Raw genomic sequence first — 17,028 nt, forward strand, 5'->3', positions numbered from 1 at the left:
AACTCAGACACCAGAAAGCCAAATTTCTTCCTTTCCATTAATATCTTAGGTGGGAGTTCCTTGTAAATCCAAATCTTTCTTCCATACAATTGCAAATTAGAATTGAAGGAATTTTGCACAATTTTATTCCTAATTTCTTTATCTGAAAAATAGATTACCACATCTCTAGGCAATTGCCTTTGCTTGGCAGTCCAGGAGTTTATTCGATAAGCTCTGTCAATCCTACAAAACACTTCCTCAGGTTGAATCTTTAAAATCCCAGCTAGAAATTCAGAAGATATTTTCCTTAAGTCATCTCTGTTATTTTCCTGCAAACCTCTAAGTCTTATTGCATATTCTGTGAAATTATATTGTATCTTTAGAACCTCTTTTTCAATCCTCTGTTGCAGATTTTCTACATTACCAGACTTTTGGTCAGCATCCATTTTAAATTTTTCTTCTGAACTATAATCCTGAATATTTAACAAATCATTTTCAATTTTTTGAATTCTATTGTCCAATTTATCTTGAATTTCATCCATTTTTGACTCTAGTAAATTAGTATTTGTATCCAACCGAATCATGAATTCTGACACTTTTAAAATTTTTTGCTGCAAAAAGTCAAACTTGGATTTCACCAATTCCTTAGTTTCCTGCTTAAATTTTTCAAGTTGCTGATTCACAATCTCATCCCTTCTTTCAATCTCCTCTAAGAGAAATTCTATTATATTAAAATCAGGTTTCTGGGACTGAAGAGTTAAAACTTGTTCCTTTAAATTCTTAGTGGGGGAATCCCCCCCACCTATTTGTTTGTCTGACTTCACAAGCCTCAGTGCCATGTTTCCGCCTAAGCAGGCTTTGTTAGAAGAAAAAAAAAAAAAAAAAACAAGACAAAAGACTTCCAGCCAGCAACAATGCCTCCAGGGGAAAAAGAGAAAAACAAAAACAGGAGCGGAGTTTTGTCTACAAATGTAGCCAGTGGTATTTATTCCGCTACATTGTAATAATAAAAAACGGAAGAACTTTCCCTCTCAAACTCTTCTCCAGCCGCGGCAGACGCCATTTTAAAAAGAAACTTTTTTCCTCTTTCTCTTCCTCTATTCTCTTAAGTAATTTTTAAAAGATAAGTAAAATACTTGCGCTTCAGTATTACAGGTCCAGCTCACATTTTCTTTGAGTAATCTGTCAAATTCGCAGGCTTGCTTTTGACGCCTGGCTCTGCATTAGCAGAGGTCTCCCAAAGCCCGGAGCAGCGGCTGGGGATACGGGGCATCTCATCCGCTCCATCCCAAAAGTAAAAGAAAAACTTTTGGGACTCTGCAGAGAGTTCTACCCACCCCTGCCGGCTCTATCTCCGTTTCCTCATGGGAACGGAGTTTTTTCGAGCCGCCGTTCCGTTGTGAAGGCGGCTCTGACAGGCAGTGGAAGCTGACGATCCCAAAGGAACGTCTGGCGGCGGCCAGCAGCAAACAGGAAGTCCCCATCTTTATTCTTTATTCTGTCTGCAGAGTTGATAACTTTGTTTTGTCCATGTCATTCATAAATGTGTTCAATGGCACAGCATTGATGCCTCACTCAAATCTTTCTTCAACTTGCTGGGTTCAGCCAATTGTTCAGCCAATTCTGTATGCAAGGGGCTCTTTCCAGATTCTCAGAGGCTAGAGGAGCTACTCTGGAGACTTAACTTATGCCAGAAGATGGCACTTCCCTTCAGTTGCCTCTCCATCCTTATGTTCTTCAGTTCAGGTCACTTTAAGCAGCGTTCCCCTCGGGGAGGAGGCTGAAGCAAAGAAGCGCTGCATCTTTTGGCCTCAACAGCTTCTAGCAGCAGGCCCACCTGGCCCTTCCTTTTGTTTTTTTTTACTGACATGACCAAAAATCTGTTTTTCCTACTTCTGGTAAACTGAGGTGTTGGGAATTTCAGCCTCATCCAGCTTCACTCTTAAGCATGTTCTTAGTCACAAGTGGCGTCATAAAGTCTTGTTTCTTACCTGGAAAGATTCGTCTTCCTGAAGGGCAGGGAGGGCAAGGGAGGAGGAGGCCTCCAGCATTGTCTGAATCCCCATCAATGTGACTTCCAGGCTGAGGTGATCATGAACTACCACGTAGGAGAAACCGTGCTGTCTCTGCAGAAGACGACCCTTATCCCCGGAGGTTCCGAGTCCCTTGTTTATACAACCTTGTCTGGAGGCATTGGCATCCTGGTTCCGTTTACATCACATGAGGTGAGAAATGAATGCTGTACTGGAAGAGTTGGTTCTCTTTGTCTTCCTGGTTGATGATGCCATCGGACAGATGCCTGAGTTACGAAAGACTTTGAATTGAGCCTGAAGGGAGGAGGGCCTTGCTCTCCACTCCTTACCCTTCTGTCAGGGTCAATGTTACTGGAATAAATGGCACATAAGTAGCATCTTGGAATTTTTTCTGACCCACGTTCCAACCACCTTGACTTACAAATTTACTCATCAAACTTGAAGTGAAAGTTGGAGTCCATCCAGAGTGATGGCATTCTTGAGTGCCTCTTGCCCAGTTGACCCCCAAGTTTGCTCAGGCCTCTTGCAGTCCCTCACCCTAAGCATAAATTGGAGGGATGCCTCTGATCGTGTATATGGTGGAGATCCGGCAGTTCTATTGACCCGCCCTCCATTCTACAGTTGAAGCTTCAGCTTGTTTGCAGGGACACCAGCCATCACGCTTGACCAAAAATTGGTACACTCCTATCTGTAATGGTTGTCCATTTCCAACGAACACACAGCTTTGGGAAGGATACACATGGAGTAGGGAAGGTAGAAGAGGACACCCGCTAGCCTGCCAGATCTGTGAATCAACCCTGGCAGTCAGTGAGGATGGCAGCTGTCACAGTCATATTGCCCTGGCATCCAGTATCAGTCAGCTACTTCCTTCTTGCAGAGCTGCACTCTTTGTGCTGTTTGTCCTATGACATTGTTCTCCTTGACCATCCTCTGATTCTTTCAGGATCATGACTTCTTCCAGCATGTTGAGATGCACCTCCGCTCTGAGCACCCGCCTCTCTGTGGTCGAGACCACCTCAGCTTCCGCTCCTATTACTTCCCCGTTAAGGTAGGTCTGGTCTCTTCAGCCTCATCTGGGCTTGCTGGACAACTCTTGCTCTGCCTCTCCAAAGCAGCTTGAAGTCACCCCCTTCCTGAGCAGCATTCTGTGTCATTAGAAATCGCCTTTTCCTGTCTTGTTCTCTGCCCTTCCTTCCTCTGCCCCTTTCAGGCGGGTCCTGAAAGGGGCAGAGCCTCTCAGATATTGGCCTCCTCCTGGCCTCCTCCCATCCTTTGTAAGATGGCAATCTTTAATATACACTGCTCAAAAAAATAAAGGGAACACAAGCAGAAGACATCCGAGATCTGAATGAATGAAATAGCCTTATTAAATGCTTTGTTTGGAACATACAGTAGTTTTGTGTTCCCTTTAGTTGTTTGAGCAGTGTATAAACTACTGTATGTAACGAACAAAGTAATAAAAAAAGAAATAAGGCTATTTTATTCATTCAGATCTCAGATGTCTTCTGCTTGTGTTCCCTTTATTTTTTTGAGCAGTATATCTTAAATTTTAAGACAATTTGATGAGATGAGATGGAATTTGTTGGTTTTAATCTTGGCAGTTTAAAAATGTTTAGAGGAAGCAAATAAATGACTTTCCTTCCTGCCCCTGGAGGCTTGTGTAGTCAAGAGATGCCCGATGAGGCAAAAGAAAAGGGGAGGCACCTCCTGTTTTAGGCCCTTCATGTGCTCCAGCATGTTTTTATTCTAGTCTCTGGGAGCTTCTCAGCCTGAGAAGTGGCGGTAAAGAGCAAGAAAAGTGCTGAGCCCTATCTGCCTTCCCAGAGGGGAGCTGTTCCTCGGTCAGCCGTTCCTGCAGATCTCTTGTGGGGTCCTTAGTGACATCAGTGTGTTTTTGGGCTGGCACCTGGCTGGAAGATTGCTCTCCAGTGACAGCTTTAAAAAAAAAAATAGATTGGATTTATTTTTTTAAGAGTTATTTTTTTAAGGTTTCTGTAAATTGAGTTTAAAAATTGGCTCTTGGGCAGTCGGGTAACTTTGCATCTGTTGTGCCCATGCTGGCTGTGAATTGACTTTTTGCTGCAACTGTTTTTGTATGTGCAAAAGCTGTTTCCCTGGGACTGAAACCTCCGCCTTCTTTTTCCTATTAGAATGTTATTGATGGGGACCTCTGCGAACAGTTCAATTCCATGGAGCCCAACAAGCAGAAGAACGTGTCTGAAGAACTGGACCGGACTCCTCCAGAAGTCTCAAAGAAACTAGAGGACATCCGTACGCGCTATGCTTTCTGAGCTGAGCTGTTGGAGGACTTGATACGGACTTATTTTGAAGATGTGTTGAAAGAAACTTCCTTGCCTGTCCCCATTTTGTTTGCCCCTGTTTCTATCCTGGAGCTCAGTAGGTCATCGAACCCTCCAAGGGATAATGCCCCATAAGCCCCATAAGCCCATTTCAGCGGAACTGCGATGCCACAACCCCCACCCCAAATCCCGGCCAGTGGGTAGCTTCACCAATGAGCTGACCTGATTGGTCTCATCCATTCTGAGTAAGAAGGAAAGCCTCGGGGAGTGATGGGGGCTTGAAGCTACAACTGTTTTCCCTCCTAATCAGAATTTTGGAAAAATTGTCTACTTGGTCACCCTACTGTTTCTATTGTTTTTAACTTTTATGTTGTAAATAGTTTTGCATCAAATTAGTATTTTGCTCGTTGGAGAGATGGTGGTTACAATCTTAAAGAATTAAAAAAAATACTGAGCTTGCTGTCTAGTGTCCACGTGCATAGATTTAAGGAAATCCTTCTGGCAGAGCTAGTGGGGCGATCCATCCTTTGTGGGGATGAGTTGCATTTCAGCCTTTTTTTCATAGCTAAGAAACATTTTGAGGATCAGATCCATACTTATTTGACCAAAGATAACACGAGGTTTCTTTAGACCTCCATTTCTGCTAATGGATTAAGCCAAATTACACCTGTGATGTGTGTTGGCTCAGTGGATTGGTCCTCCTAGAAGTTTTCTTTTAAAAAGTAAAATTGTGAAGTGCTTCAGATTGGAAAATGAGTGAAGGCAGGGATCTCTTTTCCTGCTGCAGTGGCAAAAGGAGGCATCCTTTTGCTTTCAAATCCGAAGTTCTGCACCTCAATCCTTTGGCTGTCAAGGATTTGGCTGTTAGTATACAGATTGTAAAAGTGCTTGTGCAGAGGGGAGATGCTGTCTATTCTAGTACAAGCAGTCCTTAACTGGAACTAGAGTTACAAGGAACTACAAGGAGGAGGCCATGTAATTACATGGAAGTGCATGGAAGAAAAAAATTTCCGGAGACCAATTTCTGCTTGACAAAAGTGTGACACCCAACAACTTGGCTTGAAAGTGGAGTAGTGGAGTAGAGCACCAGGGGGAGATGTTCACTTTCACTTCCCAGGGGAAGGCCATCCACATACCTGGAATTCATTAGTTGGAATTGCAGAAATAGCTGGGAGAGAATGAAATGTATGTCATCTCAGGACCAAAATGGGCCTGAGGAACTGAAGGGATTCCTTGGGCTAAATTGGTTTCACATGCCCACAAACCTTAGAGCTGTCTCTTGAGCTATGAAAAGTGGGGTAACTCTCTTGTTTCTCAAATCTAGAAAAGCTTGGGCTATATATAAACTCAGGGTCACATGTACTGTATTGTTCAGAGTATAAAACGCACCTTTCCCCCCCCCCAAAAAAGAGGGTGAAAATCTGGGCGTGACTTATACACCGAATGTTGCATCAGCCATACCTGGGGGGAGGGGGGAGGGAGTTGCTGCGATAGTGGCAATGTTGGCAACAGGCTGCTGATTGGCGGTATTCTGGGATCCAATCTCAAAGGTGAAAATTGAACGGTTCTAGGGAACCGTTTGCTATAAATTGAGAATTGCCGCCTTGCTGCCAGATCTGCTTCTGACCTGCCGCCAACCCGCCACTGCCTGAGTTGCTGTCTGAGCCGCCCTTCCCCCATCGCCACCGCACGCCTGGAGAAGCTGCCTGAGCGCCCCCCCAATCGCTGGCGCTCGCCTGGAGAAGTCACCTGAGCTGCCCCCTTCCCCATTGCCCCGCATGCCTGGAGAAGCTGCCTGCCTGAATGCCCCCCCCCATTGCCACCGCTCATCGCTGCTGCCCCATCGCTGCCTGACAAGTTAGCACCTGTTTGTAAATGGTTAGGGGTGCAAGGGTCTTCAAACTTGACAGCTTGTGGACTTTTTTTTTTTATTGAAAAGTTTTACAGAAAAAAAGAATTTTCTTCCCCCCCATATTCCCCCCACCCTTTCCCTCCCCTCATCCCCCCCTCCCCCCCCAGACTTCCCAGAGCAAAATACAAGGTATTTCAATACAATCATAATTTTGTCTGAGATCAGACAGACAGACAGCTTGTGGACTTATGTCCCAGAATTCCTGAGCTAATATGACTGGAGGAGAAATTCTGGGAGTTGCCTTAATTCTGGGACAAGTCTTAAAGCTGTCAAGTTTGAAGAGCCCTGGGTTAGGGGTTAAGGTTAGGTTAGCACTTGTTTGTAAAGGGTTAGGGTTAAGGTTAGGGTTAGGGAGGAAACAAACCTTAAATGTCCTAAAATTCTCAGCTTGCTATTGTTACCGTAGTTTAGGGCGGGGGCATAATGTGTGCGTATGAATGTATGGAGATGGTTTCAGCTACAGTGCTCTGCATTGTTATAAAGAACAAAAAAATGTCAAAGCCAAAAAGGCAAGCATACAAAATCTCTTTCAAGCTGGAAATCGTGAAATATGCTGAGGGGCATGGAAACAGTGCAGCGGAGAAACATTTTGGACCACCTCCAACTGAAAAAATGATAGGGAGAGTGGAGGAAACAGGTGGATCAGCTGCAAAAGGTAAAGGATATAAGCAAGCACAGCTTTCGTGGGCTTCCTAAAAAGTGGCCAGTTAGAGGAGGGACTGTATCACAGGTTACCGGAGCAGTGGCTTCGCAGTCACCACAAAAATGGTATGTAGCTATGTAGCATTGCTACACAGAAAGGCATTCAGGATTTCACTGGATCACCATCGTGGTGCTTCAGATTTATGAGGCCTTGCTATGTGCTCCAAAACTAGAATTGCGCAAAGAACGCCAAGAGTATGAATGTAAGATTCTTTTCATATTTTTGTGATAGACTCCAGGAAGAAAAATAATTTTGAAATTGGCCAGATTGGGAATATCCACTAACTTTTGATGTGCCATCCATGGCATAGGACCTGGGTATTTGCCTTCTGCCGCCGATAGCCTCCCACCGACCAGTACGCTCCCACAGAGAGGGACTCCTCAGGGTGCCGTCAGCCAGGCAATGTCGGCTGGCGACCCCCAGGGGGGAGGGCCTTCTCTGTGGCAGCTCCTGCCCTCTGGAACGATTTGCCCCCGGAGATAAGGAGGATATCGGATCTCCGGGTCTTTCACCGTGTCCTGAAAACTTCTCTTTTCCATCAAGCAGGGCTGGCTTGAACACCCCCCTGCTTTTTTTTTTTTTTAGTTTTTAATCTCTCAATGGGTTTTAATTCGAATTGTTTTAAATTTGGGCCAAAGTATGTAATTCTTTTAATAATTTTAAATTTTGTATTGGTATGTGTTTTAGTTCTGGCTGTGCACCGCCCTGAGTCCACTAGAAGGGCGGTATACAAATTGAATAAAATGAATAAATAAAAATAGGACTGTTGATGTGAAAGGCGCCAAAAACATAACAGGGAAAACCTCAGGACATGAGAAAACACATTACACGGTTGTGTTGTCCTGCTGTGCAAACGGCACCAAATTGCCACCAATGTTAATATTCAAAAGGAAAACCTTCCCAAAAGAAGTGATTCAAAGAGGTGTTGTTGTGCATGTCCATGAGAAAGGATGGATGAACATGGATTGAAAAAACTGTGGTCCAAACGTCCTGGAGGGCTTCTGAAAAAACCAGCTTTATTAGTGCTTGACCAGTTTGGAACACATATTAGTGAAACCACAAAGAAAAGATTCAAAGAAGTGAAGACTCATCTAGCTGCAATTCCTGCGGGTCTTACCAGCCAGTTGTAACCTTTTGATGTTTCCAACAAGCCATTCAAAGTCTACATGCAAGAAGTGGAACAAATGGATGGCTACTGGTAATCATCATCTGACACCCACTGGACTAAGGAGGAGGCCCACTATCACTCAAGTTTGTGAATGGGTGAAAATTAGAGGAGTGCTTGAACCTCATTTGTTAATGTGATGACGATTCTGAATATACCACTGTTGACTTTACATGGTTGTAAAAATTATTCTGCTCTACTGGTATTTTATTAAATAATATATTACTACACTGTTTGGTTCAGAATACTTTTTTCCTTGTTTTCCTCCTCTAAAATCTAGGTGTGTCTTATAGTCTGGTGCATCTTATACCATGAAAAATACAGTATTTAACAAATAACAACAGTTGAAAGGGACCTTGGAAGTCTTATAGTCCAACCCACTGCTCAGGCAGGAAGCCATATACTATTCTAGACAGAGGGAAGGAAGGTACAGTCAGGTCCAGAAATATTGGGACATCGACACAATTCTAACATCTTTGTCTCTATACACCACCACAATGGAGTTGGAATGAAACAAACACAATGTGCTTTAACTGGAGATTGTCAACTTTAATTTGACTGTCAGTTGCAGTAGAGGCCTGGCAGACCATCACCAGGGATGAAACCCAGCGGCTGGTGATGTCTATGTGTTCCAGACTTCAGGCTGTGATTGACTGCAAAGGATTTGCAACCAAGTATTAAGAATGGAAAGTTTGATTTATGATTATTATTCTGTCCCATTACTTTTGGTTCCTTAACAAGTGGGAGGCACATATACAAACTGCTGTAAGTCCTACACCGTTCACCTGAGTTGGATGTACATACCCTCAAATTAAAGCTGACAGTCTGCAGTTAACGCACATTGTGTTTGTTTCATTCCAACTCCATTGTGGTGGTGTATAGAGCCAAAGATGTTAGAATTGTGTCGATGTCCCAATATTTCTGGACCTGACTGTAGTTTCAACCCAGTGCAACAGCATAACAGGTCAGGAAAGGATCTGTGCTGCAGAGGTGGCTTGGTCAACAAACTGGACCAAGACTGGACAGTTGTCACACAAATGCTTTTGGCAACTTCATCACAAGGCTGGAAGTGAAGGCTCCCATTCTGGATGTAGGCGCAGCCATGACCACCCAATATCTCGTATCGATTGGGGTTGAAGTTCTGTCCAGCCATCTAAGAATATCTGCCGTGCTGCAAAATGTAGAGATGAGTTTTGCTGGGTTCAAGATAAACCTCTACATTTTTTTTAAACCAGGAAGGGCAGAATAAAGAGGAACGATTTGCATTAATTACAGTACAACTTTTATTAATACTGAAATCTTCACAGTGCATTTGTTACCTGTAACAGTGACTATTTTGAATGAAAAAAACCACATAACTAAATTGGAAGAAAGGGCGTATGTGGAGAAGCTTGGACTGTTAGAAGAAAAATAAATTATGGGATGGAAAGGAAGAACAAGTTAACAGCACCAGGACAGTTACATCAGCTGAAAGACATTTTAGAAGGTTTGTTTCTTACTGTACAAAACAAATTGGAAAAGCAAAAAGCAACAATCTCACATAGTCACGTTTGATGTGTGTGGGAACCACAGGAGGGCTGACGTGTTAAAATGAAAGTTATCACAAGAGCCGAAGAGTGAGGGGCCTACAATGATGTGGCGCACAGAGACACAGGTAGAACTGGGTGGGGAGGAAACGGCTATGTACAAAGTGAGGCCTTCCTCTTGGGGTGCTGGAGCCGTCGTGCTGCCCCCCCAAAGGCCTTTGGGGGGGACGGGGGACGACAGGCTGCCTCTCCATTGCCAAGGAAGCCCCCAGCCCTTGTGAGCCCACTGCATAACCTCTCGTGCCCTTGAGCGCTTTGTCCCTCAGAACAGGGCCTTGTCAAACTTAATGTTCTCCAGAGATGTAAACTGGAAGTCCCAACACCAGGTAGGGAAAACCAGTGCCTTAAAACCTTCTACCCTACATGCTTAAATTTGATGTGTGCTTCTTGAAATAACTCAAGTTTTCTAAATATACTTTCCCCCCCACTGTGAACATACTGGAATCCTTATTGGTGCAACAGCAGCAAACATTCAGTTTCAATTTTGCTTTCTTTGCTTCATTCTCATGTGCTACATGTGCATGTTGACCTCTGGATGCCACCTGTACCAGACATGCCACCTGCCCAGCATCAAAAGCTCTGCAACTAAAAACGGGAGAACAAGCAGTGTTGCAACAATTCCCCCTTCCTAGCCCTGCCAGAGGAAAGGCAGCTTTTCTCAAGCCTCATGCTGTTTACTCTTCCACTCTGCAACCTTTCAAAACCATCTTCTCTTTCCCACCATCACTTTCCTTTTACCAACAGAGACTAATTTCTAGTTTCAGAGAGAAGTGAAGGTCACCATATCAGCATTTGGGAGAAGAGCCTTCACATCTCTTTCCAGACCATGGAAAAGCTGCATCTCATGCCAGCTGTGAATAAATGCATTATGGCTACTTTTGGCATCATTTCTGCCAACATCCCCACTAAAAATCTTCCTGCCAACTACAAAAATAGGCGGATTTCACATCTGTAAACAAAACTGATCAGGACTATACAACGAGGCAAGCCTCTTCGACACAAAACGTTCTGGGGATGAAAGTGCAGAAGAGTTTGATGAGACAAGAATGAACAAGGAGGAGAAGTTAAGCAAGGCAGGACAGCCCTGGCACAGCTGCCACAAAAGCAGCCCCAGCGCAGGCAGAGGCCAAGAAGAGGCGCAATGAAGCCCCTGGGCTCTCACTCCAAGGCAGGTCAATGGCTCAGGCCGCTGGGGCGAAGCTAAACAAGCCTGGGCCACGGCTCACCTCGCCGCTTCCATCCTTGGCCGTCAAAACTATCCCACTGTGGAATTGCTGTGGGTTCCCGAAAGGAGAGAGCGGAGCCGTTTCCAAAAGTCCCTCTTCAGGATTTTGTTTCGGCGGTTCTCCCCCTCTCTGGTGCAGCTTCAGCATCGCTTGGGCTCTTCCAAGGGAGCCTGGCCACGTGGCTCAGCTTTGTGCAAGAGGATTCTGTGAGTGCCACGGATGGCCTTGCACATCATGTGGAGCTGAAATCAAGCCAACCAACTTCGTGGCGCTTGTGAGCCCAGCCAGCACTAGCATGTCAAACCAAAGGCATCAGTCACGGTGATCTGCCAGACCAATCGTGGTGGTCACAGAACCGAGGGCTTTTGCTCTGTTCAAACCATTCCCCCAAAGCATCAGCATTGGTTGGTCAAGAGTCCAGATTGGTCTGAGAAGAGAGGAACCTGCCCAAGGGCAGCTACCCCGATGCTTCCTCAGACCAGTCCTTTATACCCCAAATCCAGGGGACTTGGGGCAAGTGCTGTGTTCAAGATGCCCCACCCTAACTCCCTCACCTCCTTCAGGGGAAGGCCTGCAAAGCCCACACCTGCCTGAGGCAGTACCAGGCACAACTGCCACGAAGCATGTACCCACGTCTGCACCTGGCCTAATCGCCACCATCTTTCTCGATAGGCATTCTGCCATAGAAAAGGCTCGGGGTGTCAATGTGCCCATGCGCCTCCATGCAAACCTTGCTCTAAATCATGTGTCAAAGCACGCTGCTTGCCGTACCCATCCTGCCCCAGGGAGGCCTCTAAGCTCTGTGAAGCTCAAGCCAGGAGTGGGGGCTGACTTGGGCAAGGAAGGAGGCAACCTTCCAAGGAAAGTCAGTCCCCTCCCTGAGACAGTCTCACCAGAGAGACCCCCTCAACTAGAAGGGAGCCCCTCCCAAGAGAAAGCCTTCTTCTCAGAGAAGCCCAGGAAAGGAGGTCCTGCTCCTTGCACAGCTCACAGTCCACACAGACCTCAGGAAGGGGCTGGATTTCTAGACTCCTCCGTCTTGCCAGGTCATTGGAGCAGCCAATACTTGCCGAGGAGGAGAACACAGAAGAGCAGAAGGGAAATGAGCTCTCTTTTGTGTGGGGGTTCCTCTGCTGCTGCTCCAAGCTGGAGGGAGCCAGGCGCCAGTTTCCCACCTCGCTGCAGAGGAGGGCAGAGAGAAAGTGTGCAAGGGACAGGAGAACAAGGTAGGAAGCAGGCTCCAAAATGGTTCTGGATAAGCGGGGGTCTTGTGTGTGGCTTAATAAAGGCATTTCATTTAGTCTCCTTTTAACCCAGATCTGGACCATGGGAGGCGTGGCAGCCTTTTGGCAGTTTGCCCAGCCTCCACCACGTTTTCCAGTCCTTTGCTGAGGCTGGGCGCCTTGTGCTTGGGAGGAATTTGGGTCAACAGCTGAGCAGAGCAATCACAAAAACCGTGGTGCTGACCTATCGTTGGTTAGGGTTCGACGAAGGCGCACCCCACGGCGGATGGCTACCAGCATGTCTTCAGCGGGGGGCTCACTGGAAGTGGCCAGAGGGGGGTTGGGGGTCTGCTCCTCAGGACCAGGGTCCGAGAACACCGTGGGGAAAGGGAACTGGCCATCTCCCAGGGCGTGAGCACTGGCCACCAGCTCACCAATCTTTTCCACCAGGCTGTGGCGGTTGGCGGCCAGCTGCTGCTCCTCTTCTGTGGAGGGCTTCCCAGCCCCGGCAAACACCGAAATCTCCAGGGCACTGCCACCCCAGCTGGCATTGGGCAGGCTCAGCCTCTTGGGGGATGGTTTGGTGAAGTCCAGGCCATGCGGCGAGCAGGCATCGTCGGCATAGAAGACACATTCATCGCTGCCCATCCGGAGGGGGCTGGCGTGACTGGGCGAGTCAGGCACAGTGGGGGTCTTGACCGGGACGATGGGGGGCCTGATGGGAATTGGACCAGCGCTGGAGACGGTTCGGCGAACCGTGGGCTTGGTGGAAGGTGTGCGACGGATGGTAGCCACGCCTGGTGTGGTCCCGGTTGGCAAGGCAGTGCCAATGGGCAGGCCTGCCGTTGAAGCCGGTCGCTTGGTCTGGATCATCCGCCGATAATTTTGAGCGATATTGCTGTTGCGAGGGATGGTTGAGGATTTGTCTAATTCATTCTGATTGTCTCCCTCGATGTCCCCATTCACCGAATAGCAGTCGTACTCTGAACCTGAGGAAGGGACAGGCGGATGCATCAGGAGCAGGGACCAGCAAAGGATGACCTTGGCCGAAATGGGCCATTACCAAAACATGGCTTCAGTGCGAAACAAGGATGAGGCGTGGGACAGCAACACAGGCAGAGACCTCCCTAATTCCTAGGGGCATGGGGGAGGGGGCGTAAGCAGAGTCACTCTTACTACGGCCAAAGTTAACAGACGTTGTTTGAGCCTGATCCATGCCCCGTGCTAGCTGAACCCGAGTCAGAGCCACACCTCCTGCTTCAGCACAAAGCTTCCCCAAGCGCATGTTGCTACATGAGGTAAGGCACATTGTGGGGGGCACATCGAGGGAGTAATGACTCGGCCTGCACCCTTCGACATCAAAGCTCGGAGCACATTTAGCCTCAGCAAAGCCCAACTGCCTGCTGCTTCTTTCCACTGCTGGGAGAAACGGAGAGCTGGGCAATGGGGGCTGCTTAGGACAAGTGTGCCATGTCAGGTGATGTGGGGCTCCTGCCTGGCTGAGAGCCTTCTTCTTCTTCTTCTTCTGAGAGCTTCTGCCTTCAAAGAAGGATTCTGTTTCCAGGCTATGAGGGATCTGCCAGAGATGCCCAACCTCTGCCATCGCTTGAACCTTCTCCAGTGGCTTGGAGTGGCCCCTGAGCAGGCCTGGTTGCACCCTCCCAGCCTGCCTGCCCCCCTTGAAGCCGGCCTCCTACCTTGGGAGGGAATAGTGTCCTCGGAGCAGGATGGGGTGGTGTTCTGTGTGCTATAGCCGCTGGAGAACTGCAGGCTATCCCGGCTGCTCTTCTGGTGCTCCAGGCTCAGGCCGTGGGTCAGCACCATGGCCAGGTCACTGGCTGCCGGAGACACCTCCTCCCCGTGCTGCTGAGAAGGAGAAAGAAGCTCAGAGTCAGCATTGTGGCCCTCTCGGAGGGAGATGGGTGAAATATCAAGAGAGCCCCCCCAGCTCCAAGCAGGGCTCCTGTGCTCAGGCGGACAGGCCTCAGGGCCAGGGAGGGAGGTGGACTGCTCTCACTGCTGCCAGGGCAGTCCTGACTGGCTCCACCCTGAGCACCTGGCCTGGGCAGTGGGGAGGAGGGGGCTGCAATCAGCACGGCTTCTGAAGTGGGACAGAGCCAGAAAGACAAGCGCAGTTTGCAACACACACACACACACACACACACACTGCCCCACTTGGCACTGACTCACAGCTTCAGGGATACCTGCCAGGGCCAGAGGCTGCTGCATTCACTGGCTGCTTAAGCTGCTCGGCCTGCAGAGCCTTCCTGGGGTCTTTTATCTGGGGACCAGGATTAAATGGGGGAGCCCTTTGCTCGGCCTCTCCTGCAGAGAGCACCTCGCTTCAGCTCCAGCTGGTGAGGAAGGCAGAGGCCTCATCCTTGGAAAATCCCTTATGCAAACACTTTCAAAATTGGGCCCCTTGAAGGGAAAGCAATGAGAACCCTACCTAGTGGCCCCCACACCTCCCCACCTTCTGTTTTGTCTACTGGAAGCAAACAGTCTCTTTTATTCTAATTATTCAAACACCCATAAGTGAAATCAGCTCCTCCTTCGAATCTGCCTGGATCTGGGATGGTGGGCTGGGCAGGGATGGCTCAGGGGACATCCAGGCAGTGGCCCAAATAGAGCTCCAAATGAACCCGATTCCAAGGGCGCTTCCTGGGACCCGGCCGTACCTTGGCAGCAATGGAAGCAGGGGACAGGCGAGGCCGGGGACCATCCTCCAAGCTGAGCCCCGGATAAATCAGGGAGGCCGAGCCTGGTTCTGCCTCCCGGAGAAACTCCACACGATCCTTTCTGCGCTGCAGAGCATTTGCGCCCGGCTGCTCATAGATGGGGAGCTTGGACCAATCCTGAAAAATATAAAGCTGGCATGACTGGCAATCCCAGCCTTGCGAAACCAAGCAAGGCAAGAGGGGAAGGGGACTGGGTGAGGAAGCGGGAGGAGGCCATAGCAACTCTTGAGCCTTGGGGGGCCCATCTCCCTGTGAGACACCATCCAAGAGGCCACGCTGGCACCCAGAAGCAAGTGCCAGGACCATCCTGCTGCCCCAGGGCCCCTCAGCCCTCCCAGATATTCTGCCCATTTCCACGAAGCAGAAAGCTCCAAAACGGTTCTGGATAAGCAAGGGTCTTGCGTCTGGCTTAATAAAGGCATTTGATTTACTCTCCCTTTAATCCAGATCCTGACCAGGTGCCTGTGATGCATGGCAGCCTTTTGGCAGTCTCCAAGACATTTCCCAGTCCTTTCCTGAAGCCTCTGAATACTTAGGAAGGTGCCCTGCGCTTCCCGGGTCTTTGCAAAAGGACCATAAAATGGGGAGGGGGCTGGAAGTCGAGCCCCATGAAGACCTGCCAAGGGATGAGCTTCCTCTGCTGAGAGTGGAAAGCTGCAAGGCGGACTGAGGACAGCCTCAGAGGTGGCCCTGGAAGGCAGGACCAGATCCAGGGAGACAAACTGCCAAGGAAAACCTGTGGGAGGAGTTTCTGAAGAAAAAGCACTGTCAACCCACGGAATAGGCCACCTACAGAATCGTCTTTGTCCCATCACATCAACCCGTCCCACTCGGCCAGGCAGGAAGGATGCTGTGGATCCCATCTGCCAAAGGATTCCAACCACGGTGGTGATGTCCAGGAAGAGGGCCTTCTCTGTCATTGTCCCCACCCAGGAAAGGATTGCCCCCGTCCTCCCAAATTCTGCTGGCCTTCCGGAAAGGAGAGAAAACGTGGCTCTGCAGCCTGAAGCACGCAGCTGGGGGGCTGGTTAACACATTGAAAAGCCCTCCCCGCCTTTTAATTAATTTTTTAACATTCCTTGCCTCTTTTATATACTGTTATTTTATATGCTGTTTTTATGCTTTTAATATTTTATTGTACACTACCCAGAGTCCCTCTGTGAGACAGATGGGTGGTTCTTAAAAGTAATAAAACAATAAATAAGCCAACTGCTCCCTGGCGGTCTGCAGACTTGTGGCCCCCAGCCCCCAAGGCTCCAGCAAGGAGCAGAGCCTGCACCAAGCAGGATTAGGCCAGGTCGCCCCCGGGACGCTGTCCCCCTTACTGCGTCTGAGGCCAGAGACGCCAAGGGACACGCAGGAGACTTTGTGGGGCATCCAGTGTCTGTCAAAGTGCCTGTCCAGTGCCTGTCCTTGCCACCCTTTTACCCCCTGCTGAGTTCCTGGGGTGGCAACTGAGGGAGGAGAACTGGTCCATCCCAGGGCAGGGCAGGTCTGCTCAAACTCCCAGCGGAGGGCAAGTGCTTGCTGGGTCCTTGTGCCGGGAGTGCTGAGCCCTGCAGACCAAAGGGCAGGGACTGCATCCTCCCCATGGCAGGTCCTCCCCCACCCCAGGAGGCTCTTTCCTGGCCCTCCTGCCTGGTTGCTCCACCAGAGATGGGCTGGATTCCAAGCTCCTCATGGAGACACAGCTTCGGTTTCTTGGAAGCCAAGGAGGCCCCAGGGGTAGCGGTAGGCTCCCACTCCCACCAAGGGTAGCTAAAACTCCCCACCAGCTGATGTCTGCAAGGCCCAGAGAGTCCAGGCTCACGGCTGGTCATGGAGCTCCCTAAGCTGGTCAACCAACAGAAAGCAGAAAGCATCCAAGCCAGCATGGGGGCAGGAGGCCAAGGCCATTCACCCACCCAACCAAGAAGTTTGTGGCATGCATCAACTCTTCACCAAGTGCAGGTGTGCCCCAAGATAAAATGGGGGAGGGAAAGTGTGTTTGTGTGTGTGTGGAGGGGAACTCAAGCTTCACCTTGTGGCCACCTGAATACAATCCAGTAGCAGAGTCAGAACTAACCGAGGTTGGGGAGTTGCATTCACTAACAGATTGGCAAGTTTCAGAGGCTTCAGATGATGCAGAGCTGGAGGACTTCTGGCAGGCCCCAAGGTGGAGCA

The 17,028-nt window shown here is 48.8% G+C and overlaps 2 protein-coding genes across 7 annotated transcripts in view; one reads left to right on the plus strand and one right to left on the minus strand.

The window, feature by feature from the left end:
- SF3B3 (splicing factor 3b subunit 3) overlaps positions 1 to 4,772 on the plus strand; it is a 50,872-nt gene extending 46,100 nt beyond the window's left edge. For both annotated transcript variants that reach the window (XM_034425664.2, XM_034425665.3), the window contains 3 exons: positions 2,061 to 2,204; positions 2,956 to 3,060; positions 4,163 to 4,772. In XM_034425664.2, coding sequence (XP_034281555.1) covers positions 2,061 to 2,204; positions 2,956 to 3,060; positions 4,163 to 4,303 — 390 coding nt within the window. In that variant the 3' untranslated portion in view covers positions 4,304 to 4,772. The remainder of the gene's footprint in view (positions 1 to 2,060; positions 2,205 to 2,955; positions 3,061 to 4,162) is intronic.
- A 4,585-nt stretch (positions 4,773 to 9,357) lies between these two features.
- Positions 9,358 to 17,028, minus strand: part of MTSS2 (MTSS I-BAR domain containing 2) — a 54,943-nt gene continuing 47,272 nt past the window's right edge. For 2 of the 5 annotated variants that reach the window (XM_034425672.3, XM_087877176.1), the window contains exons 11-14: positions 16,931 to 17,005; positions 14,806 to 14,982; positions 13,825 to 13,993; positions 9,358 to 13,116 (exon numbers count right to left, since the gene is read on the minus strand). In XM_034425672.3, the coding sequence (XP_034281563.1) occupies positions 12,350 to 13,116; positions 13,825 to 13,993; positions 14,806 to 14,982; positions 16,931 to 17,005 (1,188 nt within the window). In that variant the 3' untranslated portion in view covers positions 9,358 to 12,349. The remainder of the gene's footprint in view (positions 13,117 to 13,824; positions 13,994 to 14,805; positions 14,983 to 16,930; positions 17,006 to 17,028) is intronic. The other 3 variants (XM_034425673.3, XM_060681517.2, XM_087877177.1) reach the window with 3 other exon arrangements.

Source organism: Pantherophis guttatus, chromosome 11 (genome assembly GCF_059756535.1).
Source record: "Pantherophis guttatus breed Tessera chromosome 11, ASM5975653v1, whole genome shotgun sequence".
In the NCBI taxonomy this organism is placed as follows: Eukaryota; Metazoa; Chordata; class Lepidosauria; order Squamata; family Colubridae; genus Pantherophis; species Pantherophis guttatus.